This window comes from Leptonychotes weddellii, chromosome 4 (genome assembly GCF_054177405.1).
Source record: "Leptonychotes weddellii isolate Sample4059 chromosome 4, ASM5417740v2, whole genome shotgun sequence".
NCBI lineage: Eukaryota > Metazoa > Chordata > Mammalia > Carnivora > Phocidae > Leptonychotes > Leptonychotes weddellii.
Genome location: NC_138372.1, coordinates 95,454,064 through 95,480,905, shown reverse-complemented (window position 1 = coordinate 95,480,905; position 26,842 = coordinate 95,454,064). Strand labels below are relative to the sequence as shown.

Here is a 26,842-nt window from a genome sequence, read left to right as displayed (position 1 = left end):
ATAGACTTTAAAACATTTATAAAATTACTTTTCTCACAAATGAGAAGAACCTAAAGTGGTTCAATAATTATGGTATAATTATTCAATAATTATAAAATAATATAAAATATATTTATATATATTTTATATATACTTATATATTATAATAAATATAAAATAATAAAAGGTTCCGTAATAGTCCATTTATTAATATTTATTTATGAATGAACCATTATCTTCTGAAGTCATACCATTTTTACTGGATGTTGGTTAGTTTTTGACCAAGTCTTTATCAGTTCTCATGTCAAAAAGAGCAAGAAAAGTTAGCCTGTCCACCTCTGTGTTCCCATACCTGTAAAAGACAGTGGTTGTTAGAGAATCTGTTGGATTTCTGAGCTTTGACTCACTAGGAAGAGGTGCCATTCTTAAGATTCTGTGTGCTTGCTGAATTAATGTTTGTTGATGAATATGCCGCTTTTAAAAAGATTAAAAGTGAATTAGCTAACAACAAATTATATTCAGACAAAATAAGTTTTACTTAGTGAAAATATGGAAAAAGAAATTATATGTTACTTTGTTTGCTAATTTGGTGTGGAGAGATTATGTTAAATTATATATTAATACTGTCAGAGTTAAAATGATAGCCATGTAGAAGTTTTACTACATTAAGACATCCCTGGTTAAGATGTATATGGGGGAGATGTTAGTGAACCTTCCCTATCTACAGTTTTTCTGTTAGTGGCAGATTTGGGTAAAGCTTAAATTTTTGGTGAGTTTGGTGACATTAAACCTAAGGTGAGTGTGACAATCCTGGATATTTTGATATCTGGGATACCATTTCTTATCTGAGACTATAATGTTTCTTAAAAAATGTGGGTTTGTTTTTTGTTACTTTTTTTTTTTCTGTCTTCCTTTTACTCTTCAGCTGGCAATTCTTTGGTCCAACAAGGTGGACAGCCACTCATCCTAACCCAGAATCCAACCCCAGGTCTGGGCACAATGGTTACTCAACCAGTGTTGAGGCCTGTCCAGGTCATGCAGAATGCCAATCATGTGACTAGTTCTCCTGTGGCCTCACAACCAATATTCATCACTACACAGGTGAGTAGGACTCTGAATTCTGGGGCTGGATAGGGAAGGAGAGAAAGACTGTGAACCTTTGGAGGCTCTAACTTAGAACTCTAAGTCCTGTCTTTTGACCTGGCTTTCTCATTTGCGGTTTTTTAATTTAATACTGATTTTTATAGAAAGCCAAACATAACATATCTGGGTAATTTCCTCTTCCTATCCTTTAGAGGGCTATTAAGTATTTTGATTAAGATCTGGGCAGAAATTAGTGGGAAAGCTTAGATTAGGAAACCTTCACACTTGGCCCTTAACACTTCCTGCCCTTTGCTTGGGCTGTTTTTTCTTAAAATGGGGTGAGTTAGTTGACTCTTGAAATCTGTGTATGAAATTGGTAAAGTGCAGGGAGAACTTTGGAAGAGGAGGAGGAAGATAGATGACTTATTTGACATATAATGTGACTCGAAGTTGAAAGCCTAATGCTGAATGTGGAACATAAAGGCAAGTGTTTCTCTGCCTGTGGCTTCCTGAGTTATAAATTCTTCTCTTAAAAATTTGCCAGAGGTTTATGGCCTTTGAAGTGGACTTTGGGAACAATTTCTTAACAGTTGTTTTGTGTTGAATCACTCCAGTGAATACTCTTAGTGTCTTTTTTTTCCCTTCTTCTATGCCTTTATCTGTTTAGGGGCCAGTTTGTGAATGAGGTATTTTTTAAGCTGAGGTTCTTTTAAGACAGGAAAGTAGGTTTTCATTTTTGCTCATATGTACTAAAGCTTCTTCAGTTTTGATATTTTGTCACTCAAAAGTTTGCCAAAATTCCTAGATTTCTCCATCTCAGTCATTTAAAAGCTCTACCTCTAGAAAAAGAACCACTAGGTAAGAGTGTGGGAATTTTTTAGGATGTAGTCTTATTGTAATCTCTGCTTAGTGTTAGCTGATCTCCATGTTAAAGATCATTTTGCTTTTAATGCAGGGATTTCCTGTAAGAAATGTCCGGCCTGTACAAAATGCAATGAATCAGGTTGGGATTGTGCTGAACGTACAGCAAGGCCAAACGGTTAGACCAATAACACTAGTCCCAGGTAAGGAAAAATGTCTACCCATTCTAAATAAACTGGCATCCAGAAGATTTGTTTTTCTTGTCTCAAAATATTCTTGGTCATTTAAAAAATGTGTTTAAGGAAAATCTAAAAATATAAAGATCATATTGATTTAAGCCCAATTTTTAAAAAACTGTTTCTAACCTTTGGCCAGGGTGGTGGTTTTTATTTATTTTTCTTTTCAACTTTTTACCACCCTTCAAACAGGGTTTAGTCATTTTTCTGTTTCTGGTGTTTTAGTGTTTGTTATCCTGAAGGAATATTATTGCAAACTCCCAAATTCCGTATTTCTTACAAGTCTACTCACTTACATGGTGGGATTATAAACTTTATTTTGCTTTAATTTCATAGCATAGATCTTGGATATAAATTAAACAAATGACCTACCCTTTGATGATAAATTTGCCAATGACTAGTTAGTATTTTTTTTAAGAAACTAAATTGAAAATAATTTTTTAAAATCTCGTAATTTTCCCCACAGTTCTTTACTTAGTGTCTGTAAGTTTACTACAACTCAGGCCAAAAAATAGCCTAATTTAGTTGATGTATGGGTGCCTCCATGAGCTTGTCTTCCTAAGTTTTTGTTGTTCTCAGAGCCCACACAGTGCTTTTGGCCTTTCTCATGAAAGTCTCATGAATTTAACTTACCTAGTTCTGGTATTTCTTATATATTTGTCAGTGGAATTGTTTACAGCTGAGCCAGGAGATTCACCTCTGGGATCCTAGTAGAATGGCATAGTCCATCTTCTGTTTGAGTTCATATGAAAGAATGGAAGACTCCTTTAGTATCCTGAGAAAGAAAGATTGCTTTCTTAGGACTACAGCTGCCCTCTGGCCTATACATACGCACACTGCCTCCTACTCTGTACTCATCCTCGCTCTTCCTAGTACTGAGGTCAAGCTACTCCTCATTATGTTCTTGGGATTAAAAAGGCAGTGTGGTAAGGTGTTTTGGGAGGAGTTGATAGGAATCTTCTTTCTTCAGTTTAATAGGGCTGATTCCTTAGGATCTTTTATCACCTTAGATATGTATTGTCTTAGACATTAGAGTCTATGCTACTCTTGTTAGCCTCTGATGGCCACCAAACACTTTGGGGAAATAATCTTTTCTTATTCCAGTATTTTCAGTAAAGACAGGTGGAATGTATTAGAGGTGAGCTCATTGACCAAGCTTTGGTACTTTTCTTTGTCTCTCTTTTGAAGCCCCAGGTACCCAGTTTGTTAAGCCGACAGTTGGAGTCCCACAAGTGTTCTCTCAGATGACCCCAGTGAGGCCAGGCTCCACAATGCCTGTGCGGCCCACCACCAACACCTTCACCACTGTCATCCCAGCTACTCTGACCATTCGAAGCACCGTCCCGCAGTCCCAGTCCCAGCAGACCAAGTCCACACCCAGCACCTCCACCACTCCCACTGCCACACAGCCGACCTCACTGGGGCAGCTAGCTGCTCAGCCTCCAGGCCAATCCAGCCAGAACCCCAATCCCAAGCTAGGTGAGCCCTGGGAAGTGGAGATGGCAGTGCTGGGCGGGGCAGTGGGTGGAGAACAGATGATTATCACTTGGCCAACATAGCTCCCTCCTTCCCCTCTCCACCTGCAGTGAGCATTGCCAGCTTTGTCACTGTGAAGCGACCTGGGGTTACAGGTGAAAATAGCAATGAAGTAGCCAAACTGGTGAATACCCTTAACACCATCCCTTCACTGGGCCAGAGTCCTGGGCCAGTGGTGGTATCCAACAACAGTTCTGCCCATGGCTCCCAGAGAACCAGCGGACCTGAGTCTTCTATGAAAGGTACAGTAACCTGAAAGACAGAGTATCCAGTCATTCAGAAACATTAATAAAGTATTTGTTATATTAGAACTCTATGCTTTGAAGTAGAGACATAGAATATAGTTGCCACAGTCTGTTGTTACATGAAACTTTAGTGTAGGAAAGGGGATAGCCACTGTGAAAAGCATAACTAAATCAGCTATAAGGAGATAATTCTCTGTTTCTTGTGCTGTAGAGATGAGTGAAATGGACCAGTTGGGTGGGTTAATAATAATTTTAAAAAAAAGCTTCACAGGGAGGTGGATTTCTGCACAAGGTTTTAAAGTTGGGATTTGGTAGAGAGGTTTTCAGGTGTAGACAGGATATGAGCATAAGGGTTTTCAATGGAGCAGAGGTCGGCAACCTTTTTCTCTAAAGGACCAGATAGTATTTTAGGCTTTATGCACTAAATATGGTCTCTGCCACAGCTACTCAGCTCTGCCATTGTGGTACAAAAGCAGCCACAGACAGTATACAAACAAATGAGCATGACCTTGCTCCACTAAAACTGTTTGTGGACTCTGAATTATATGTAATTTTCATGTGTCAGAATATCTTCTTTTGTTTTCATTTCAACCATTTAAAAAGTGTAAAAACATTTAACAAATGGTATTGGAAACATCAGACATCCACATCCAATGAAGTTGGACCCAAACACCATATATAAAAATTAACTATGTGAACCAAAGACCTAAACATAAAAGCTAAAACTGTAAGAGAAGATAACATAGGGGGAAAGCTTCATGACATTGGATTTGGCAATGATTTCTTACATATGACACCAAAAGCATGGACAACAAAAGAAAAATATAATAGCAGATATAAGAATAATAGATAAATGAGATTATATCAAATTTTAAACTTTTAGGATATCAAAGGGGACACTGTGAACAGAGTGAAAAAGCAACCCAGTGAATGGGAAAAAATATTTGCAAATCATATATCTGATAAAGGGTTAACATCTAGAATATAAGCACAACTCAACAACAAAAAAACAACCCAGTTAAACACTGGGCAAAGGAGTTGAATAGACCTTTCTCCAAACAAGATATACAAATGGCTGTTAAGCACATGAAAAAATGCTCACCATCACTAATGATTAGAGAAATGCAAATCAGAACCATGTTGAGATACCACTTCACACCCATCAGGATGGCTCTTCTCCAAAAAACAAAATAACAAGTATTGGTGAGGATGTGTAGGTATTGGACTGTGCATTGCTGGTGGAAGTGTAAATTGGTATGATGGTCTTTCAAAAAGTGAAATATAAAATTACCATCTGACTCAGCGGTTCTGCTTCTGGGGTATGACCCAAAAGAATTGAAAGCAGGTACTCAAGCAGATATTTGTACACCCATGTTCATAGCAGCATTATTCACCATAGCCAAAAGGTGGAGGCAGTCCAAATGAGCATCAACCGATGAATAAATAAACAAAATATGATATATACATATAGTAGCATATTGTTCAAGGAAGGAGATTCTGACACATGCTGCAATATTCATGAACTCTGAGGGACATTCTGCTGAGTACTGAACTAAGTCACAAGAGGATAAATATTGTGTGATTACACTTAATATGAGGTACCTAGAGGAGTCAAATTCACAGAGACGGAAAGTAGATTGGGGGTTGCCAGGGACGAAGAGGAGGGAGGAATGGGGAATTGTTAAATGGGTACAGAGTTTCAGATTTACAAGATGCAAAAAGTTCTGGAGATTGCCTGTACAACAGTGCAAATGTACTTAACTGTACACTTCAAATTGGTTAAGAGGTAAACTTCATGTATATGTTACCTGAATTAAAGAAAAAGTTGTATAACGACAGAAAAGTAAAATCCGTTCCTAGCTCATGGGCCAAACAGAAGTTAGCATCTGGCTGGATTTTGTCTAGGAGCTGTGATATGCTGACCCCTGGCCTAGAGTTAAAAGAATGGTGAAGAGAATGGTCCTCATAGTGATCACTCATGCTTGTGTATCAACCTTAATACGCCCTTTAGGGAGTGCTTAACCTTTTCTTCAAAGGGCCAGTAATCTGTTTCCAGTATCATCTCATTAATCGTATCAATGCTTCTCACTTCTTCCAGTGACCTCTTCTTCTATCCCAGTGTTCGACCTCCAGGATGGTGGACGGAAAATATGTCCACGGTGTAATGCTCAATTCCGTGTTACTGAAGCTTTGAGAGGTCACATGTGTGTAAGTGATACCAGTTGTGATGGGGATCCAGCTTCAGTGGCTACCACTGCATACCTCCTCTAGGATTAGGAGCTTGTGAAGCAGGGACTCTGAAATGACTTAGAAGTTTCTTAAAGGGTTATGCTCCCTTTTGGCCTGTTTTAGAAGAGTTTCAAACTTTGGAATATAGAAGGATATGTTTAAAGACTCTCAAGTAGATTGGAACATATGCGACCTTAATTCCTTGGCTGTGGTTGATTTTGAAACTACACAGGAGCACAGGAGGACAGGTTTGTTAGATAATCAACTCAAACTAAGTTGGCCTTGGTTTATTTTCTTTTTCCTTTTTTTTTTTTTTTTTAAGATTTATTTATTTATTTGACAGAGAGAGCCAGAGAGCACAAGTAGGGGGAATGGCAGAGGGAGAAGGAGAAGCAGGCTCCTCACTGAGCAGGGAACCCTACATGGGTCTCGATCCCAGGACCCTAGGATCGTGACCTGAGCGAACGGCAGACACTTAACCAACGCAGCCACCCAGGCACCCCTATTTTTTTAAGATTTTATTTATTTGAGGGAGTGAGAGAGAGCATGAGCAGGAAGAGGGACAAGCAGACTCCCTGCTGAGTGGGGAGCCCAACGCAGGGCTCGATCCTAGGACCCTGAGATCATGACCTGAGCTGAAGTCATATGCTTAATCGACTGAGCCACCTAGATACCCCTCAGTTTATTTTCTATTTATTGTGTCCTTGGATGAACCAGGAGTCCTTAACCAGTTCCCATTTCTAGCCTTTTCATTTTTTGGTATTAGGCCGGACACAAAGGTTGGAATTTCTTCCTGCCATGGAGTTCAGAGGCAAGTATGCTAGTAAGTGGTTGAAGGATCTAAGGCAGGAGGGAGGAATACAAGGTACCGGGTTTGGAGAGGCATATGGCTATAAATAAATATCCATTAGAAAGAGCCGTAATTCTAGAAACACTATAGAAAATTGAAGGGTGAAACCTGGATGAGAATACCTAGAACCATTCCCAAGAGATGTTCATGAGGTTGGGGAGTTGGCGCATCCCAGCCTCCCGGATAACCACAATGATCTTCCTTTATAGTACTGTTGCCCAGAAATGGTGGAATACCAGAAGAAAGGAAAATCTCTGGATTCAGAACCCAGTGTCCCATCAGCTGCAAAGCCCCCATCCCCTGAGAAAACAGCTCCTGTTGCTTCCACACCCTCTTCTACACCTATTCCTGCTTTGTCACCACCTACCAAAGTACCAGAGCCAAATGAGAATGTGGGTGATGCTGTCCAGACCAAACTCATCATGCTAGTAGATGACTTCTACTATGGACGGGATGGTGGCAAAGTGGCCCAACTCACAAACTTCCCTAAGGTTGCCACATCTTTCCGATGCCCACATTGTACCAAAAGACTAAAAAACAACATTCGGTAAGTGTTAAAGATCCTCAGAGGTTACCCTGGACAAGAGAAGACTGAAATTTTCTTACAGGTTTTAGTCTTTTCTCTTTGGGCAGTAGTCCTGTTTTCCAGTCTGGCTAAGGATTATCATTAAATCAATAAGTAGTACTATAGAAGGAGAAGGTATTGTGGTAATAATAAGAGATAACTTTGGGTGGAGTAAGGGAAACCAGTACATCTTTCCACAGAACTCTTAGTTTCAAGAACCCTTTTCTGGGCTCAGAAAGGGACTGTCCCAAACAAGGGAGGGGAAGGGCACATAATGTGTGTTCTGGGATTCCAAGGGTTCTGATTTTTTTGTTTTCTGTATTCTTGTGCTGTGCTACAGATTCATGAACCATATGAAACACCACGTAGAACTCGATCAGCAGAACGGTGAGGTAGATGGTCATACTATCTGCCAGCACTGTTACCGCCAGTTTTCCACGCCCTTCCAGCTCCAGTGCCACTTGGAAAATGTTCATAGTCCTTACGAATCGACTAGTAAGTTTGGAAACTCACTCTAGGGGTATACTTTGCTCTTCATTCGTTGAATGGCACTGGGAGGAGCCCATCATTTCTATATGAGTATCCGTGTAGAGGAAGCTCTTTGCACATTTCCGATCAATTCCTTACTTCACTCACCCTTTATTCTTACAACTTAGACTTCTCTTCAAGCCTGAATTGAATTCAGTGCTAGAATTGTTAGGGGCTTTGATTCAGGACCACTGTAATGTGTTGTAATGTATATAATATAATGTAATGGATACCTTACCAAGATCATCTATAGTTGGACCTCCACTTTAGTTAGTACCCTGATAGGTTTTACATACGACAAAAGATAACATTATAAAGTACCATTAAGACAGTGCTTTCAATGAAATGTAAGATGAGGTGTGTGTCGCCTCCACTGTACATCTAACAGATGAGGAAATACAGAATGAACACAGGCTCACAAAAATTAAGTCATTTACTTCAGAGCATACATCTCTAATAAGGTGCCATTGTGAGGATTTGAGCCCAGTCTTCCTAGAATATCTCCTATGTCCTTCAGAGGATTTCTGGTTTTGTTGTAGAGACAGAAATTACATAAATAAAGGAAATGAGAACAAGACAGTATATTTATTATAAACCTGTGCATTGTATAATACCAATGATAGGTGAAATAGTTTAGTGAAAAGATCGTTGAGGATAGATTTTGCAGAAAGTCATACTTAAACTTTTAGGGTCTTTAAATACAAGAAGAATTCAGGGGCGCCTGGGTGGCTCAGTTGGTTGGGCGACTGCCTTCGGCTCAGGTCATGATCCTGGAGTCCCGGGATCGAGTCCCGCATCAGGCTCCCTGCTCGGCAGGGAGCCTGCTTCTCCCTCTGACCCTCCCCCTCTCATGTGCTCTCTGTCTCTCTCATTCTCTCTGTCTCAAATAAATAAATAAAATCTTTAAAAAAAATAAAATAAAATAAATACAAGAAGAATTCAGACAGATGAGAGTAATGATTTATTTATTTGACAGAGACACAGCAAGAGAGGGAACACAAGCAGGGGGAGTGGGAGAGGAAGAAGCAGGCTTCCCGCGGAGCAGGGAGCCCGATGTGGGGCTCGATCCCGGGACCTTGGGATCGTGACCTGAGTTAAAGGCAGATGCTTAACAGCTGAGCCACCCAGGCGCCTCTGTTGTTTGTTTTTAAGTAAGCTCTACAGCAACGTGGGGCTTGAACTCACAATCCTGAGTTCAAGAGTCGCATGCTTTACTGACTGAGCCAGCCAGGTGCCTCTGAAATTAATTTTAATAGTATATTTTATTTAAATCAGTATATCCAAAATATCATTTTAACATGTAATTAGGGTTTAAAAATTAATGAGACGGTAGAACTTTGGACTAATAATCTGGGAATAGAACAGATATTAGAATCAACCACTGTGCAGTTAATGGCAGAGTAGCCAACTTGGTCTTGGTTAGGGCCCCAAAGTCTTCCCTGTCAGTGACAGAAAATCTGAGTAACTCATCTACACCTCCTAGTGAATACACCTCATTTTTATACAGTGGGTGGGCTTTTGTTAATTCCATTTATGTAAGGACTATACATAGGAAAGAGAAGTTTTTCCTTCTGGGGAAAAAAGATTCCCAGACAGTCAGAACCTCATCAGTCCTTTTCTCTTCGCTTTTCACTCTTGTTATGTCTGACTTTTAATTTTTGAGTATCCTGTGACTTAAAATTTATATTGATCAAAAACCTGAGAAATTGTTGACCCAAAGAAGTAAATACCTTTTCTATAGTCCTCTTCCCCACACGCCATGGCAGATCCTGCATAAAAGTAGCTTATTTTTTAATGTTAATTTTGGGACCCATTGCTTTCTTTTTAATTTTGAAAAAAAAAAAGTTTCCTTTTATTTTCTGAAGGTTTTTTTTTAAGAATTTATTTATTTATTTGACAGAGAGAGACACAGAGACACAGCGAGAGAGGGAACACAAGCAGGGGGAGTGGGAGAGGGAGAAGCAGGCTACCTGATGAGCAGGGAGCCTGATGCGGGGCTCAATCCCAGAAACCCAGGATCATGACCTGAGCCAAAGGCAGACGCTTAATGACTGAGCCACCCAGGCGCCCCTATTTTCTGAAGTGTTTTTAAATGAAATTATAGACATAATGACATTTCACCCCCAAATACTTAAGTATGTATCTCTAAAAAATAAAGACTGTATTCTGTATACAACCATAGTACCTTTTTCAAGATCTAACAGAAGCAATCGTAAATCCTTAATATCATCTAGTACCTAGTCCATTTTCAAATTTCCTGAATTGTCCAAAACATCAATGGATCATGGCACTTAATTATAGTAATAGTATAATCTTAATAGCATTATGTTTTTCTTCACACTTGTTTAAGGGCAGTAGACTGAAGAAGAGGTAGAGTTGAGGGAAGGATGCTTCAGGCTTAAAACCATGGTCAGATGTCAGGGGAGGATCCTGTGTGGAAAACAACTCAACCAAGGGGGAACTAATTGCTTGATAAAGTCTTGGAATATATGGAATGATGAGGTTAGCTGAACCTTAGAAAGGTATAAGATATCTATCCTTTCTTTTTTTTTTTTTTTTTTTTTAGATTTATTTATTTTAGAGAGAGAGCATGCGAGCAGGGGGAGGGCCAGAGGGAGAGGGAGAGGGAGACAAGCAGACTCCCCGCTGAGCAGGGTGCCTGACACGGGGCTCGATTCCAGGACCTGAGCCAAAATCAAGAGTTGGACGCTTAGGGGCGCCTGGGTGGCTCAGTCGTTAAGCGTCTGCTTTCGGCTCAGGTCGTGATCACAAGGTCCTGGGATCGAGCCCCACATCGGGCTCCCTGCTCGGCGGGAAGCCTGCTTCTCCCTCTCCCACTCCCCTGCTTGTGTTCCCTCTCTCGCTGTGTCTCTCTCTATCCTATAAATAAATAAATAAAATCTTTAAAAAAAAAAAAAAAAGAGTTGGACACTTAACCGACTGAGCCAGTTAGGCGCCCCTGTCCTTTCTTTCATAATTTGGAGAATAGGAAGCAGAAGCTGTAGTAGTTCACTCCTATGTTCTCAAAGTAAAAGACAGTGTTAGGTGTCAAGGACATGAGGGTAATGGTGCTGGGAGGGACCGTGTTAGGATGGCCACTTTGCAAAATCAGTTATTCTGTCTCTGGAATCTTTCCATACCAGCTCCAGTGTGGAACTAGAACAGATGTGGATGGTTACTAGAGATGTCTTAAATCGACTGATGCCTTAGGTTTCTCTCTCACTGGTTTTCTTGGTATGAGATAATATATATAAATCTTAGTATGGTGTTTATGTGTTAGAAATTGCTTTAATTAATGTTGTTGTTATTGATGTTGTGTAACAGCTATACCAAGAGAGCTGATACATAGGTTGTAGGAAGAGCTTCAAGGCTGAATGAGATTGCCCAGGGAGAACACAGAATAAGAAAGGTTAGGACAGAAAGTTGGAAAGCACCAATATTTAAAGATGTTCTAGGAAAAAAAAAAGAAAAGCAATTAATGACAAATTGAATTAAGAGGCAAAGCGCAAAAGGAGAAAATATTGTCATTTTTATTTTTTTTTAAGATTTTATTTATTTATTTGACAGAGAGAGAGCATGCACACAAGTGAGCAGAGCGGCAGGCAGAGGGAGAGGGGGAAGCAGGCTCCCTGCTCAGCAGGGAGCCCAACGTGGGGCTTGATCCCAGGACCCCGGGATCATGACCTGAGCCAAAGGCAGATGCTTAACTGACTGAGCCACCCAGGCGCCCCCAAAATATTGTCATTTTTAGTTGACACTTAGTTACTATTTCCCAAACATGGCGTGCACTTCCATATCTCCCTGCCTTTGTTCCTGTTCTTCTCTTGGTCCCTGTGTCTGGCAAACCCCTATTCTTTCAACGTTCAGCTCATATATCTTACAGCTTATCTTCATTCTTTTAGATAGAATTTTTTATTTGTGTCTTTGTAGCACCTAATGAATCTCTAGGCAGTGCTTCTAAATGGGTTGCCATACCCCTTTGAGATAAACACAAAACTTGTGAACCCTCTTCCCAGAAAATAAACATTTTACTCTTTCGCAAATAATTTCAGGGGATACCTAGGTTCCCTGAGGCATCGTCCATGGACCCCAGATTAAGAATCCCTGGTTTTTTGTTTGTTTACTTTAAAGAATTATTTCAGTTTCACTCTTTTGGGGGAGCAGGGATTGGACATTTTCCAGTAAATGCTTAAAGCTTCAAATTCACAATTTCTACATTTGCAAAAACTTGAAAATAATTCCAGTGACCATAAGAAAAATAGTTATTTTGTCTAATTCAAAATGTGTAGCAATTCAAATTATTATTAAAAATTCAGAATCGTAGCCTTATAAGGTTGACAAAATGACCAATTTCAAAGTTTAATCATTTCAACAACTCATAACAAGGCAAGAACTTCTGTCCTGATTGTCAGTCTTTTGAGGACAAATTCTTGTACGCATTTAGTAGATGTTTGATAAATGTTTGGAATTATTCATAGGAGATGATCATTGTCTATCTTTGAGCAGAGGGATGAAACAGTGTAGTAATTTAAAATAATTCATTTGGCAGTGGTATGTAAAGCATAGACACTATTTATTGGAGAGATAGGAGATATTGGAAGCCAGCTGATTAGTAGTAGGAAATCATGTGGGCTTCTACCAAGTTTTTGTCTGTGAGAATGGAAAAATGACCATTCCTAGATACATTCTGAAATAATGGTGACAGAACACAGGGGTGTAGACTCAGAGATAGTGCCTAAGTGTAGGAGGAGGTAGGGAAGTGAAAAGCGAAACAACCAGGAATCAGAAGGAGGCTGAATTAGAGTTGGTGGTGGAGTATCTAATTAAAATGTCTTGTAAACAGTTCAAAACCTAGAATGGAGCTTTAGTAAGAAGTCTGAGCTAGAGGCAAAAAGTTTGTTGTTATCAGCAACACAGATGTTAAGACAGAACCTTTTAAAGAAAGAAGAGATTTAATGAAAGTAAAGATAGAGAAGTCAGAGAATAAAGATTATGAGTCAGCAGGACTTTGGTCTTATTTCCAGGTGGATTTATTGATTATTTTTCTTCTTACAGCCAAGTGCAAGATCTGTGAGTGGGCGTTTGAGAGTGAGCCACTATTTCTCCAGCATATGAAGGATACTCATAAGCCTGGAGAGATGCCTTATGTCTGCCAGGTATTGCCTTTTTCTCTAGGGAGCTTTAGCCATTTCGCTCTCAGTGGATTCTACACTGAGAATTCTACAAAGAATCCACTAAAATGAACATTGCTGCATACCTACTGCATACACTCAGTTTTTTAGGAACTCTGTGGAGATCCAGAAGAAATAATAAACCTAGAGTCTGTTTTCAGGATTTTCCATGCCAGAGAAAAACGTTAAAGGAACATGTGCATGTACCCAGCCAGGGAACATACACATGTACTGCAGGAATGTGTCTCCTGAATGGCCCTGTAGAGATGGACAAAGAAAACTTTACTCCTCTTAGTCACAAAGTGGATTGTTCTCAGACTTTCTTGTCCTTCCCCTATTTTTATCTTAATCAACAGCTGAATCTATCACAAGTAGCCCTGCATTACAGAGTCAGAATAATAATTTGATTTCTGTGCATTTAGGAAAACTTATTTTTCTCTTACTTTGACATTTTTGTTGCTACCTCTTTTTTAAGGCCTCAGTTGTTCACTCTTAGCTTATTTTCCCTCTTATGTGACTCAGGTGTGTCAATATCGCTCCTCACTCTACTCTGAGGTAGATGTCCATTTTCGGATGATCCATGAGGATACTCGGCATCTGCTCTGCCCTTATTGCCTGAAGGTCTTCAAAAATGGCAATGCATTCCAACAGCATTACATGAGGCACCAGGTACCAGGCACCAAGCAATTCCCATATTCTCATTTTTTTAATTTTATGGATGCTGGGGCCAGGGCTGAGCTAGGCAGATTTTGGTAGAGAAGATACTGTATGTATGTTTGCAAAAATTGGCCAAATTTCAATTATATGCCATGCACTGGGCTAGGTGCCAGGGATTTAGTGGTGTACAACACAAATAGTGTACTAGAGAATATTGTGTTAGGGGAAGTATAAGATATATAAAAGCATATACCTATTTTGGGAGCCTGCTAAGGCTGTCTTGGAAGAAGAGTATTCAAGGCCTAAAGTGTGAGGAAGGGTGAGCCATGTGAAGTGGGATGGAGGAACGGTGTCCTCCAAGCACAGAGTGAAGGTTCATAGAATTAAAGGAAGTTCAGTGTGGTTGGAGTGTTGGCCACAAGGGGGAGGTTGGAAGTTAGGAAACAGGTGGTAGAAAATCCTGTAAGCCATGAAAAGGGGTTTCAACTTTTTTAAGTCATTGGAGAGGCATTAAAGGGATTTTTTAAGTCCTTGAGTGATATGGTCAAATTTGTTTTAGGTTACGATTACACTGGCTGCATTAGGAGAATGAATTGAAAGAGATTAAGACCACAGTTAGGGGGACACGCCAAAGGCTCTTTTGGTTTAGGTGAGAGACAGTAGTGGCTTTTGGCTTTGAAAAGAAGAGGATAGAGTTGAGAGATACTGAGAAGGTAAGTGATATTTACAATTTAGAGATGGATTTGGTAAAGGTATAGAGGAGGGAGTTAGGAATAGTGCCTAAAATTCTGTCTCGGGAAAAATGGATGAATGGTGAGACTATGTATTGAGATAGAAACACTGTAGAAAGTAAGGTTGGCAGCAGAAGTGGGGATTACATGTTTGGGTATTCTGAGTTCAGCGAATATAGTTGTCTATTGAACAGGTAGTTGGATATATAGGTCTGAAGCTTGGGAGAAAAGCCTGAGTTGTGCAAAACATACTTAGGAATCATAATTACATAAATCGAGTGATTTTATTTTTTTATTTTTTTATTTTTTTTTTAAAGATTTTATTTATTTATTTGTGTGAGAGAGAATGAGAGAGAGCACATGAGAGGGGGGAGGGTCAGAGGGAGAAGCAGACTCCCTGCCGAGCAGGGAGCCCGATGTGGGACTCGATCCAGGGACTCCGGGATCATGACCTGAGCCGAAGGCAGTCGCTTAACCAACTGAGCCACCCAGGCGCCCAAATCAAGTGATTTTAAACGTAGAAGTTGCCATGTTCCCTCACCCCCAATTGAGAATAAGATGAAGATTTAGAACCTCTGAAGACTCTGTCTACAAAGCCAGTACCATAGTCCTAGGAGGAAAACCAGAAGAGACTTGATGTCAAGGAAGCTAAGGGGAGGAAAGTGTTTTGAAGAAAGGGGTGTGATCAAAATGTTGCAGGAAGATGTCAAGCACTATAGAAACTTAGAGGCCAACCTTTAATTTAGCAACGTTGATGGACGTCATGTGGTTGGTTAGCAGAGTGGAAGTCAGATTTCAGCAGGATGAATGAAGAGGTGAGGAAATGGAAACAACTTTTTTACAAGTTTCAGAAGGGGAAGACTGAGGGTTGGCACATCCAGGGGAAGAGGTAGCAGAAGAGAATTTGTTCTTGCTTTTGTGTTTTGATTTTAAGATGGATTAAATAGGGCCTTGTTTTAAAATGCTGCAAGAAAGGAGCCACTAGAGAAGAGTGAAGGTACATAGAGAAGACACAAAATGGAGAACCAGATGGGTGCACCTGTGCTTAACATTTGCCTGGGTCTGCACACACGTTCCTGCACTGTCACATGTGAGCTCCCTCTTGGGCTCACATACTCATATGCATAGGGGTGACTGCCTGTAATCCTCCACATGTGTATTTCCAAAGAGCAGCATGGAAATTGTCCCTTGTACTCAGGTAAATGGAGTCTTGTTATCCTGGGAAGAAAACCATAGACCTGGGTCTTGTTTCTGAAGGACTTCAGTAGTAGGCAGTCTGCATCCTCAAACTTGTGTCACAGGGACAAGTGCATGTCTATATATTGATGTGTTAAGAGGAAAAATAGCAAGGGATAGAAAGGTATAGAAAAGGTAGAGAAAAATACTGTCATTCATGTTAAGAAAGAAAAAGAAAGGACAAAGAGGGAGATTGTGATTGGAGATGTGTTTGTGTTATGTGGCTATGTGCATAGACTGTCCATGAAAGAATACCCAAGAAACTGGTAACAAGTTGTTTCTGTGCACGGGGATGGAGGGTTGGAATTGAAGGCAGACTTAAAACATGAAGGAATATGGAATAAAAAGTAAAGATTTTTTTTTTAGTAATGTACATTTTACTGTGTTTAAAAAAAAGAAGAATGTCCAGAAGTAGGTAGCACTGTCTGCATTGTAAAGACAGAGTAGGGGCAAGTAAAGCTTAAGCCACTAATCCACATTGTTAAACCAAGTCAGGAAGAGATGGTTGGAGGACCTAGTCATCCTGGCTGTGAATCTGCCTTTCTTTGGGACCATGGGAGGTGATGATTCTCAATGGTAGGTTTTGGTGTTGTGTATCTTTCTTCCTCTTTCAGTTACCCACAGAAAGGGGGAAAGGATGATTGTTAGCATTAATCTACCTTCTCATCAGGAAAGAAAATTTATTGGGAATCTTCAAGGGATTCTCTTTCTTTTCCCCCCTTCAGAAGAGGAATGTTTATCACTGCAACAAATGCCGGCTGCAGTTTCTCTTTGCCAAGGACAAAATTGAACACAAGCTTCAGCACCATAAAACCTTCCGTAAACCCAAGCAGCTAGAAGGTTTGAAACCAGGCACGAAGGTAAAGGGCTTGTCACCGTTTCTTCTATAGATCCAGGGGGCGGGGGGGATAGAGATTATCAGTATTCCAAGGTTTAGCACAGTGTCTAATTGTTCCTTCCCTTGGCTTGCAGGTGACAATCCGGGCTTCCCGAGGGCAGCCACGAACTGTTCCTGTTTCCTCCAATGATGCACCTCCCAGCACCTTGCAGGAGGCAGCACCACTGTCCTCCTCAACGGACCCTCTGCCTGTCTTCCTTTATCCCCCTGTCCGACGCAACATCCAGAAGAGAGCTGTTAGGAAAATGTCAGTGCCTTCTTCCGGAGGCTGGGGGTCGGGTGGGCACGACGACTCCTATAGCCAGTGTAATCTAGTAGCCTTTTAGCAGGATCTGTTGTCTGAAGCCCCCCCAGTTTGAGGACTCCTGGGGCGTTAACAAGAAATTTCTTTGTTTCTTGACAGGAGTGTCATGGGCCGGCAGACGTGCCTGGAGTGCAGCTTTGAGATCCCGGATTTCCCTAATCATTTCCCTACTTATGTTCACTGCTCTCTCTGTCGCTATAGCACCTGCTGCTCTCGAGCCTATGCCAACCACATGATCAAGTAAGTCTCTGTTAAACCAGTGATCTTATCTGGAAGTTCAGATTCTCCAGAACTCATTTCATTCCCTCCTTCAACTCTTAGAGCTGTTTGTCCATCTCTCCTAGCAGGGTAAGAGTCAAACCCATGTTCATTTGGCTTTGATGGTCTGTGCTCTGATTTTGTAGGACCTTGCTACTCAGAGTGTGGCCCAAAGACCAGCAGCAGTAGATGGGAGCTTGTTAGAAATTCAGCCTCCGCTCCCCAACCCCAGGCTACTCAATCAGAATGTGTGTTTTAATAGCTATCCTGGTGATTCATGTGCATACTCATAGGGAATATTAATATGACAGGAAAACTGGCTTGGGTTGAGGTGAGGATGGATTAAAGTGGCATCTCTTTTGTTGGGGCATTGTCAGAGACCAAGATCTCTTGGTTAATGATCAGAACCCCCTAACTCATGCTGTTTTTTCTTTGTCTTTCTCAGCAATCATGTTCCACGCAAGAGCCCCAAGTATTTGGCTTTGTTTAAAAATTCTGTGAGGTAAGGGAAAACTTAGTGATGGTCTCTTAATTTTTCACGTTCTTACATTAAATCCTTTTAAGTAACTTAGGGAGGGGTATGTGAATTAATTTGAGAAAGAGGAGAAAGGATACTCTCTTTATTAGACCTCAGATTTTATCCCTAGTGTCACTGATACATTTGTTTAATATACTCTTGATTCTTTTTCTTAGTGGAATCAAGCTGGCTTGCACTTCATGTACCTTTGTTACCTCTGTGGGAGATGCCATGGCCAAGCATTTGGTATTCAACCCCTCTCACAGATCCAGCAGCATCCTGCCACGGGGTAAGTAGTAGAGATGGGAGTTAGTGGGACAACAAAAAAAGAAAATAAGGATATAAGTCCTACCATGAGTCAGGAGCCTCTCTACCTGGGCTAGCTCGTCCACTGTTCAGATAGACATCACCAAATTGGAAGCATTCCAGGCTGACATTCATATAAGACTGGAGGGCTTGTTTCTTTGAGTTAACATTTCTTTATTGTCTCATTTCCTATAGGACTCACTTGGATGTCTCACTCAAGGTAACAGGAATCTCACTTCATGGTTTAATTTCTATTTTCAGTGTGTTTTCATCTTTTATTATTATCGCTGCTACTAATAGTAATTCATTTTCCTGGTTTAACTGAGCTTTCTTTTCCTCTCTTTGCTAACCCTTTAGACATGGCCACACTCGTGACCGAGTGCATGACCGGGGCTTGAAGAATATATATCCGCTTCCTGCCTTCCCCTCTAATAAAACTGCCACTGTGAAATCTGCGGGGGCCACCCCAGCTGAGCCTGAAGAGCTTCCAACTCCTATGGCCCAAGCACTCCCGTCACCAGCCTCAACCGCAACCCCACCACCAACCCCAACCCACCCCCAGCCTTTAGCCCTTCCACCCTTGGCTGCAGAGGGAGCCGAATGTCTGAATGTTGATGACCAGGATGAAGGGAGCCCAGTCATCCAGGAGCCTGAGCAGGCAACAGGGGGTGGTAGTGGCAGTGGGGTTGGCAAGAAGGAGCAGCTGTCTGTGAAGAAGCTTCGAGTGGTACTGTTTGCCCTGTGCTGCAATACAGAACAGGCCGCTGAACACTTCCGAAATCCCCAACGACGGATCCGGCGTTGGCTTCGGCGCTTCCAGGCCTCCCAGGGGGAGAATCTGGAGGGCAAATATCTGAGCTTAGAAGCAGAAGAGAAGCTGGCTGAGTGGGTCCTAACCCAGCGAGAGCAACAGCTACCTGTGAATGAGGAGACCTTGTTCCAGAAGGCCACCAAAATAGGACGTTCTTTGGAGGGGGGGTTTAAGATCTCTTATGAGTGGGCTGTGCGTTTCATGCTCCGGCACCACCTGACTCCCCATGCCCGACGAGCTGTGGCCCACACCCTACCTAAGGATGTGGCAGAGAATGCAGGACTCTTCATTGAATTCGTACAACGACAGATTCACAACCAGGACTTACCCTTGTCCATGATTGTGGCTATTGATGAGATCTCCTTGTTCCTGGATACAGAGGTGCTGAGCAGTGATGACCGTAAAGAGAATGCCCTGCAGACAGTGGGCACAGGGGAACCTTGGTGTGACGTGGTGCTGGCCATTCTAGCAGATGGCACTGTCCTCCCCACCCTGGTTTTCTACCGAGGACAAATGGATCAACCTGCTAATGTGCCAGACTCTATATTGCTAGAGGCGAAGGAGAGTGGCTACAGTGATGACGAGATCATGGAGCTGTGGTCAGCCCGAGTGTGGCAGAAGCACACCGCTTGCCAGCGCAGCAAAGGCATGCTTGTGATGGACTGTCATCGCACTCACTTGTCCGAAGAGGTGCTGGCTATGCTTAGTGCCTCTAGCACCTTGCCTGCGGTGGTCCCCGCAGGCTGTAGCTCCAAAATCCAGCCGTTAGATGTATGCATCAAACGAACTGTCAAGAACTTCCTACACAAAAAGTGGAAGGAGCAGGCTCGGGAAATGGCAGATACCGCGTGTGATTCTGATGTCCTGCTTCAACTGGTGCTGGTCTGGCTGGCCGAGGTGCTGGGCGTCATTGGGGACTGTCCAGAGCTGGTGCAGCGGTCCTTCCTTGTGGCTAGTGTTCTGCCTGGCCCTGATGGCAACATTCACTCACCCACGAGAAATGCTGACATGCAGGAGGAGCTCATTGCCTCCCTAGAGGAGCAGCTGAAGCTGAGTGGGGAACAGTCTGAGGAGCCCTCAGCTTCCACTCCCCGACCCAGGTCATCTCCTGAAGAGACAATTGAGCCTGAAAGCCTTCACCAGCTCTTTGAGGGTGAAAGCGAGACCGAGTCCTTTTATGGCTTTGAAGAAGCTGACCTAGATCTGATGGAGATTTGAGTGTTGGGGTCATGAGCGGGTGTGGAGTGGGGGTGGGAAAGTGTGAAGGGGAGGGTAGGGGGATTTCGGGGAAAGGGGATATGCCAGGTCGGGTATTTGGTTTATATTTTTTAATTTTATGCCACCACTCCCCCCGATGGTGACTTCTGTTTCCCTGTGGATTTGTGGATTATTAGGAATACCAGTAGTGATCCCGTCTGAGCCAAGAGCTGGCCCATTGGTCGTTCACTTCTGCTAAAAACAGGTTTTCGTGACTTTTTTTTTTTTTTAAATTTAAATCACTGTGTTTGGTATTTTTCTGACAAAATCAAGAAAAAGAAAAAAAAAATTCTTCGTGGGCGAATGTTAAATTTTTTGTTTCCCCTTTTACCTCAATTGTATCATAGTACATCTGGATTTTTTTTTGTTTGTTTTACTGTGTGGCAATGTCTTTGGGCATGATGCTATCCAACCATTGTCAATGTGAGAACATTTCTGAAGATGGGAAAGACAAAAATATGTAGCTCACAAACTCTGGTTTATTATATATATGGATAAAAAAAACTTTTTTCATTGTGGTCTTAACACTTTTATATAAAAATGAAAATGGAAAAAAAAACCCCACTGAACTCTCTTCCTTCTCCTTTCCTTCCTTCCCTCTCCAGAGATGTTGATTTCTCCAGCAACTCTGAGATACAAAATTGTGGCTTTAAAAATGCATGAAATCACCTCTCATCCAGAATGATGAATTAGATTTGTTTTTCCTCACCACCCTCCCTCCAACAAAAACATGACAAAACCAATATTCTTTGCACTTGGGATCCTTACCCCTTTTCCCATGCTCACACCATCACTCTGGACAAAGAATCATACATGTGTCATTAGCAAGCAAGAGGTACTGAGGTGATCACAGTGTTAGGGTGGAAGCCATTCCCAGTGTATGGGTCTTCATCATATTAAGTGGACAGCATGCCTGTTCAAGAGATCACATGTCCTACAGCCAGGAGCTAATTGTGCAAGAAGTGTTGAACTTTAAAAACAAGACAGACCACTTGTTGAAATCCTGCTTACCCTGTGGCTTTCCTTATTTCTCTTAATGCTTAGAGAACAATGTGACCTGAAGAAGAAACACACAGGGGTGTGCACAAAGAAAAAGACATGAATCTTTATTTTTCACTGCCAGCTTCAAGGAAAGAATTTTTCTACGATTTGCATGAGGGATTTTTTTTAACTGTATGTACTCATGGTTATAAACTGAAATGTACTGTATCATACAGAGAAAAGGAACAAAAACCCAAGTCCAGCTTTCCCACAGCTAAACCTTCTGTCCATCCCAAGGCTTTCAGCAACATGTCCCTCCTGGGAGCTAAGGAGGCAGCCTGCAATAGGCTTGTAAATGGTTCATCTTTAAAATGTACATAAGTGGAACATTTAATAAAATGAGGGGAAATGGATTTATAAACAATGTGGTTTTTTTTCTAGGTAACCCTATTTTAGTAGGCTTTCACAGACTGGGACATGCTCAAGATGTGATGGGCCTGGTGGTACGGGTGTGACATTTGTTACTACCCTGTTTCTCCTCACCTCCATTTTTTGGTTTCTTAACCCCCAGCACACTATAATATAGTGAACTGGAGTGATCCCGCCCATAAACAGTTTGGCCAGCTTCATGAACCCATGGCATCTGAAAAGTGAACTGAGGATCCATCTTCTCTTGGGCTTCTCTTCCCCAGCTTTTTTGCCTGATGCCATTTTGACAAATACGGACTTTGAAGTCAACCCTTTGCCTTTGAGAAAGTTCAAGAACTATGGTCAACTATCTACAATGACCTAATCCTTCTCTTTGGTAGTCTCCACAGCAGCCCCAGCCTCAGCAGAGCTGGGTTCCTGGCCTCTGCATACTATATGACTTTCTTGATGGGTAATTTTTTTAAGACCATAACACCAACAGTGGATCAGCTGGGTTTGGCCAGGAAGTTATCTTTGTGGATTCCACCCGCATGGCTTAGTAATAGAAGGAAGTTTTTTTTGTTTTGTTTTTTTTATAATTCAGTTTAATCAATAAACAAGTATTTATTGACTACTTTCTGTGTTGAGACTGAGTATGTGGAAGACTGAAATAGAAAACTCATGGTTTCTTTTTACTTTTCATTTACTAGTTTTGTTGTAACATGGATAAAATGGAGGGATATTTTGATCTCCCCGTCAGCGCTCTCACCTCACTAAACTTCTGCAGTTTTCAGTTTGCTGCCTACACTAGTTTCTCAAAGCAGTTTAGAGAGGATGTGCATCTGAATCACCTAGGGTGTTCATTTTTCAAGTTCAGGTTTAACACCATTTTGGGAGAATTTTGGCTAATGCCCCAAGTGATTTGACTCACAGCTAAACTTAGGACTTTTAAATGAACACATAGTAATTTTAAGAGGTTTTCTGATACTAGATATGGACAATAAACATTTAAGTTAAATGTTGAAGTTACTTAGTATTAATTAAGGGTGAGGAGGTGGCATGGGTGAGGGATTGAAGCTTACCCAGAGCAGCTTTATTAGATGCTACATTTCCATCTTTGAAATGCTGTTTTAACTAAAATCACATTTGCAGCCAACATTAAACCAGAAAATCTTTAAGAATCTAGCACATGGGTGGAAACGTTGAAGAAAAATGTTAAGCACTTTGTTACCCCACAAAGCTTAAGCCTGGCCTCTCTACGAAGCGGTTTTCTAGTACAGGCCCAAATGACAGTGGTGCATCTCCTGTACCGTCATGCAGAAAATCCTATATTTGCTGTAAGAATCAAGAGCCGAGGGTTCTGTCAGCAGGGAGGGAGATGGCATGTGGCAGTATTTCACACCTTCACTCCTGGTGTGACTTAGACAATAAAACCACTCAGCAAGCATTTCAAAGGACTGATTTATTTTACAATAGAAAAGTATACCTCTGAACCAGCCAAGTTCAAAGTTAGAAGAAGGGTACAACTGCAGTTCTGGATAATGCATCTGTATTTCATTCAAAGCCACTAAAAAGGAAGAGAGCATAATAAAACTGTGACGCCATCGAGGGAGGAATTAATTCCTAAATGCAACTCTATCCTCCAACCAAAACCCTCTCAACCCAAAGAATTCTTTTGGTTGAGACCTCCAGAAAAACCCAGCTTAGTACAAGCCAACGGGCCTCCCAACTGTTCTACCACTTATTTTTTTTTTTTTTTTTTTTTTTTTTAAGATTTTATTTTTTTATTTATTCATGAGAGACAGAGAGAGAGAGGCAGAGGGAGAAGCAGGCTCCCAAGGAGCAGGGAGCCCGATGTGGGACTCGATCCCAGGACCCTGGGATCATGACCTGAGCCGAAGGCAGACGCCCAACCATCTGAGCCACCCAGGCGCCCTCTACCACTTATTTTTAATTCTGTAATTTTAATTTCAATCACCTGATCATGTGAGCAATCTCCCAGTTAGTCTCTGCAGACAGTGGTCCCTCAATTTCAACACCTTTTTCGGTGACCGTGGCGATTTGAAACTGAAAGAAAGAGTTCCCAATGAAAATTCTACCCCCCACCCCATGAAGTCCCTGAGACCTACTCAAAGGTCAAGTTAGGGATCTTCCCCAATCTGAAAAAAGGAAATTTGGTCATCTGTTCTTCAAAAGCGAAGACCCAGGTATTACAACTATCCAGAGCCCACCAGTTAGAGTCCCATTTCTTTATTACTCATATCCCTCCTCACCCGGTTATAAGAACGGGCATCTCGATAATACAGCACTCGCATGCAGCGTTCCACTAGCTCTCGGGCCTCAGTCTGGCTCAGGACTGGCTGCTTCTCCAGAACTTCTCGCAGTAGAGGCTAGGGAAATGGGAAGAACATGGGAGATACCAGGGGCTGAACACCTGTTGGTCCCAAATCCACAGCATAAATGATTAAAAAAAAAAGACGACAATCCACCTACTGCCTCACCACACTGAATTCTGCTTACCTGTGCTAACACCAACTTGAAGGGTAAATTCTAGGGCATCCCTCTTTGCACATGTCTACTGAATCTGACATACCACTTTGTCATCAGAATATAAGTGCCAACACGTATAGCCTCCAGACTACAAAGAAAGCCATCTGCCCAGCAGTAGGGATCCTAGCCTAGTCCTCACGTTGGAATTTCAAGGGAAGAACAAGCAGATGACAACTAGCCCCCACTGCCTTGTCTTCCCTCCCCTCTCATGCACGTACCTGAGCCAAGTATGCACCATAACCAGTGGCCAGTGAAGGGGCTTCATAAGCGACACCAAGCATGTCCACATAACCAAGGAAGCTAACAGGACAACACAACAGGTCAAAGAATTCATTTCATCTTAGGTTTTCTTAGGTATCTTAGCTGCAAGATGGGGCCATGGGGTCTGAGAAGTGGCATTCACTCAGAGGAAGAGATAAAACACTACACAGACACCAGAGGTTGGGTAGTTGGGGAAATTAAGTTACGTCAAGTCAACCTCTCTCCATCAGCATAGCCTCCAATGACCATGGTGTTCCACAGGGGGTTCATCTTGGAGCGGCGGCTGTACATGGCCCTGGTCAGCCATGAATGAATAGCTCTAGGACTATAGCTGTGTCCATCTCCCAACAGCTCTTCATCAATCCTTAAAAGGAATTGGTCATGAGAAAAAGGAAAGAATGGAAGTCGGGAATTCCACCCACCCCGCAAAAGAAGTTACCATAATCTTCCCTATTTTACACCCCCTAACGCCGAAAACTATGTATTGCAAACACTCTCATCTTCCACCCCCAACAATTTTTCTGTCCTCTGCTGCAGCCTCAAAGTCCTCCACTCTAGAACTTCTAAGGGGATTTAAAGACAAAAACAGTGACTTCCTCTCCCCACCTGGGATCTATCCCCTATTCTCCAGATAACTTACACCATCTGGCCGAGAACTTGCTTCAAATACTGGAAATCTGCGTAGTCTCCGGAAGCACCCAGCATGGTGCTGTCGTTGACTCGCATAATGCGAGAGATGTTGCGGAAACGAGCCAAGGAGCCGTAGGAGCCCAGCATGTCTGCCGCAATCACCACTCCACCCTCAAACTTAACGCCCAGGACCGAGGTCCCGGTCACCATGGGGTTCCTAGACAGAGGGAGAGAGGTCTGGCGAGGGGAGAGGCACAGGAGAAGAGCCTGAGCTCTCTTCCACGCAGTGGGTTCCGCTTCTGATTTTCCATGTCTCCTTTCACTCTTCGGGACTCTCGGCCCCGTGGTCCGCACCTCGCCTTCCCCGGTTTCCTCAGAACCGACCGGCCCTTCCAGGCCTCCCCGTCCCGCCCCCTGCGCAGGCTAAGACGCCGAGAACTTACTGCGTGTGTGTAATCGGACCCCCGTAGGGCGCGGACGCCGGCTCCACGGAGGCACCAGGAGTAGGCGGGATGTGGTAAAACTGCCCGGGAGCCGGACCTCCGGCCCAAAGTCTGGACCGCGACTCCAAAAACGCTTCCATCTTAGTCACGGTGGCAGAAGAAATGATAACGCATGCGCCAACGGAAGCGGAAGTGACCCTTCGGTGGCCACACCTTCTTCCTGCCAGCCGCTTCCAGCAGCCATGTTGATGAGGTCACAGCGGACCGTAAGCATACTCGTGGTTGGTGGCAGAGACCCTGAGAGTTGGAATTTTCTGGCGTCGCAGCGCTTGGCCGCATCGCAGTAGAGGCTGGACTAGATCAGAGTGTTCTGACGCACAAGTTCAAGGAAGGGAGGTTGATTGGGAGGTGGGTATGGGGAGCCACTTCAAGACACTGTGGAGGCAGAAATTCTCGTGTCCTTTTTTGGATCTTTATCAAAAAGCCCCACGTGAAACTGACAGTGAACCAGGATCGCTTACGTCTGTACTTCTCAAAGCAGTCCTGTATGGCAGGCATTATTCGACCTATTTTATAAATAAGGCTTGTGGCGTAGTTATGTACCTGACCACACAGCAAGTAAAGATCTGAGTCTTCAAGCCCAGATTTAAAAAGGAATCATATAGGGACGTCTGGGTGGCTCAGTGGGTTAAGCGTCTGCCTTCAGCTCAGGTCATGATCCCAGGATTCTGGGATCAAGTCCTCCATTAAAGGGAGCCTGCTTCTCCGTCTGCCTGCTGCTCCCCGTGCTTGTTCTCTGATAAATATAGGAGAATCTTTTAATCATACAGATGTGCATGCCCTGGGGTGTATGGTATCCCAGGTGGATCACACTCTATGGGACCCTGGACAGATGTCTGAAAGTTCCCTTATTGTCAGTGTTCTTGCCCTCCTCGTGAGCAGCAGAAAAATTCCATTGACTGTGGGCGTGAAACTAAATTCCAGGAGTTCCCGTTCCGATGTGGTTCTGTATCAGGCGCTGGAAGCAGTGTCTAGAATCAAACTGGTGAATCTAAAACCACTACTTTGCCACTCCTCCCTGATGTGGGAAAGACGTTAGGGTTCGAAGCTGATGGCCAAGGAAGAATTGAGAGGTCTTTGGTGCAAAAAGGTGATTTTATTAAAGCACAGGGACAGGACCCATGAGCAAAAACAGCTGCTGCCCTGGGGTTGTGAGGGGTGGCTGATTATATACTATAAGGTTAGGGGAGGTAAGGAAAAAGGGAGGTTTTGAGAGAACTTATTCATATGCTAAGGAGGACCTACAAGATA

At 42.5% G+C, this 26,842-nt stretch overlaps 2 protein-coding genes across 5 annotated transcripts in view; one reads left to right on the top strand and one right to left on the bottom strand.

Annotated features, from left to right (window-relative positions):
* The window catches only part of POGZ (pogo transposable element derived with ZNF domain), a 47,571-nt gene extending 25,290 nt beyond the window's left edge, over positions 1 to 22,281 (top strand). For 2 of the 4 annotated variants that reach the window (XM_081815944.1, XM_081815942.1), the window contains 16 exons: positions 905 to 1,080; positions 2,018 to 2,126; positions 3,348 to 3,638; positions 3,746 to 3,937; positions 6,039 to 6,148; positions 7,229 to 7,566; positions 7,925 to 8,079; positions 13,168 to 13,268; positions 13,806 to 13,952; positions 16,633 to 16,767; positions 16,880 to 17,052; positions 17,209 to 17,349; positions 17,813 to 17,869; positions 18,061 to 18,173; positions 18,386 to 18,410; positions 18,548 to 22,281. In XM_081815944.1, the coding sequence (XP_081672070.1) occupies positions 905 to 1,080; positions 2,018 to 2,126; positions 3,348 to 3,638; positions 3,746 to 3,937; positions 6,039 to 6,148; positions 7,229 to 7,566; positions 7,925 to 8,079; positions 13,168 to 13,268; positions 13,806 to 13,952; positions 16,633 to 16,767; positions 16,880 to 17,052; positions 17,209 to 17,349; positions 17,813 to 17,869; positions 18,061 to 18,173; positions 18,386 to 18,410; positions 18,548 to 20,219 (3,935 nt within the window). In that variant the 3' untranslated portion in view covers positions 20,220 to 22,281. Of the gene's footprint in view, positions 1 to 904; positions 1,081 to 2,017; positions 2,127 to 3,347; positions 3,639 to 3,718; positions 3,938 to 6,038; positions 6,149 to 7,228; positions 7,567 to 7,924; positions 8,080 to 13,167; positions 13,269 to 13,805; positions 13,953 to 16,632; positions 16,768 to 16,879; positions 17,053 to 17,208; positions 17,350 to 17,812; positions 17,870 to 18,060; positions 18,174 to 18,385; positions 18,411 to 18,547 lie in introns of all 4 variants that reach the window. The other 2 variants (XM_081815943.1, XM_081815941.1) reach the window with 1 other exon arrangement.
* Positions 22,282 to 23,094: 813 nt separating this feature from the next.
* Positions 23,095 to 25,717, bottom strand: PSMB4 (proteasome 20S subunit beta 4). The gene is made up of 7 exons (XM_006728375.3): positions 25,532 to 25,717; positions 25,099 to 25,305; positions 24,676 to 24,822; positions 24,416 to 24,497; positions 23,921 to 24,037; positions 23,626 to 23,714; positions 23,095 to 23,214 (listed from the first exon to the last, which is right to left on the bottom strand). Exons 1-7 carry the CDS (start codon positions 25,669 to 25,671, stop codon positions 23,202 to 23,204), a joined length of 795 nt encoding a protein of 264 aa, XP_006728438.1. The 5' UTR covers positions 25,672 to 25,717; the 3' UTR covers positions 23,095 to 23,201.
* Between the last annotated feature and the right edge of the window lie 1,125 nt (positions 25,718 to 26,842).

Coding starts and splice junctions, on each gene's coding strand:
- PSMB4 (XM_006728375.3), bottom strand. CDS start 25,671: ATGGAAGCGTTTTTGGAGTCGCGGTCCAGACTTTGGGCCGGAGGTCCG. Junction 24,823..25,098: donor CAAGTTCTCGGCCAGATGGT/GTAAGTTATCTG, acceptor ATTCCTTTTAAG/GATTGATGAAGAGCTGTTGG. Junction 24,498..24,675: donor GGCTATGCTGATGGAGAGAG/GTTGACTTGACG, acceptor TTGTCCTGTTAG/CTTCCTTGGTTATGTGGACA.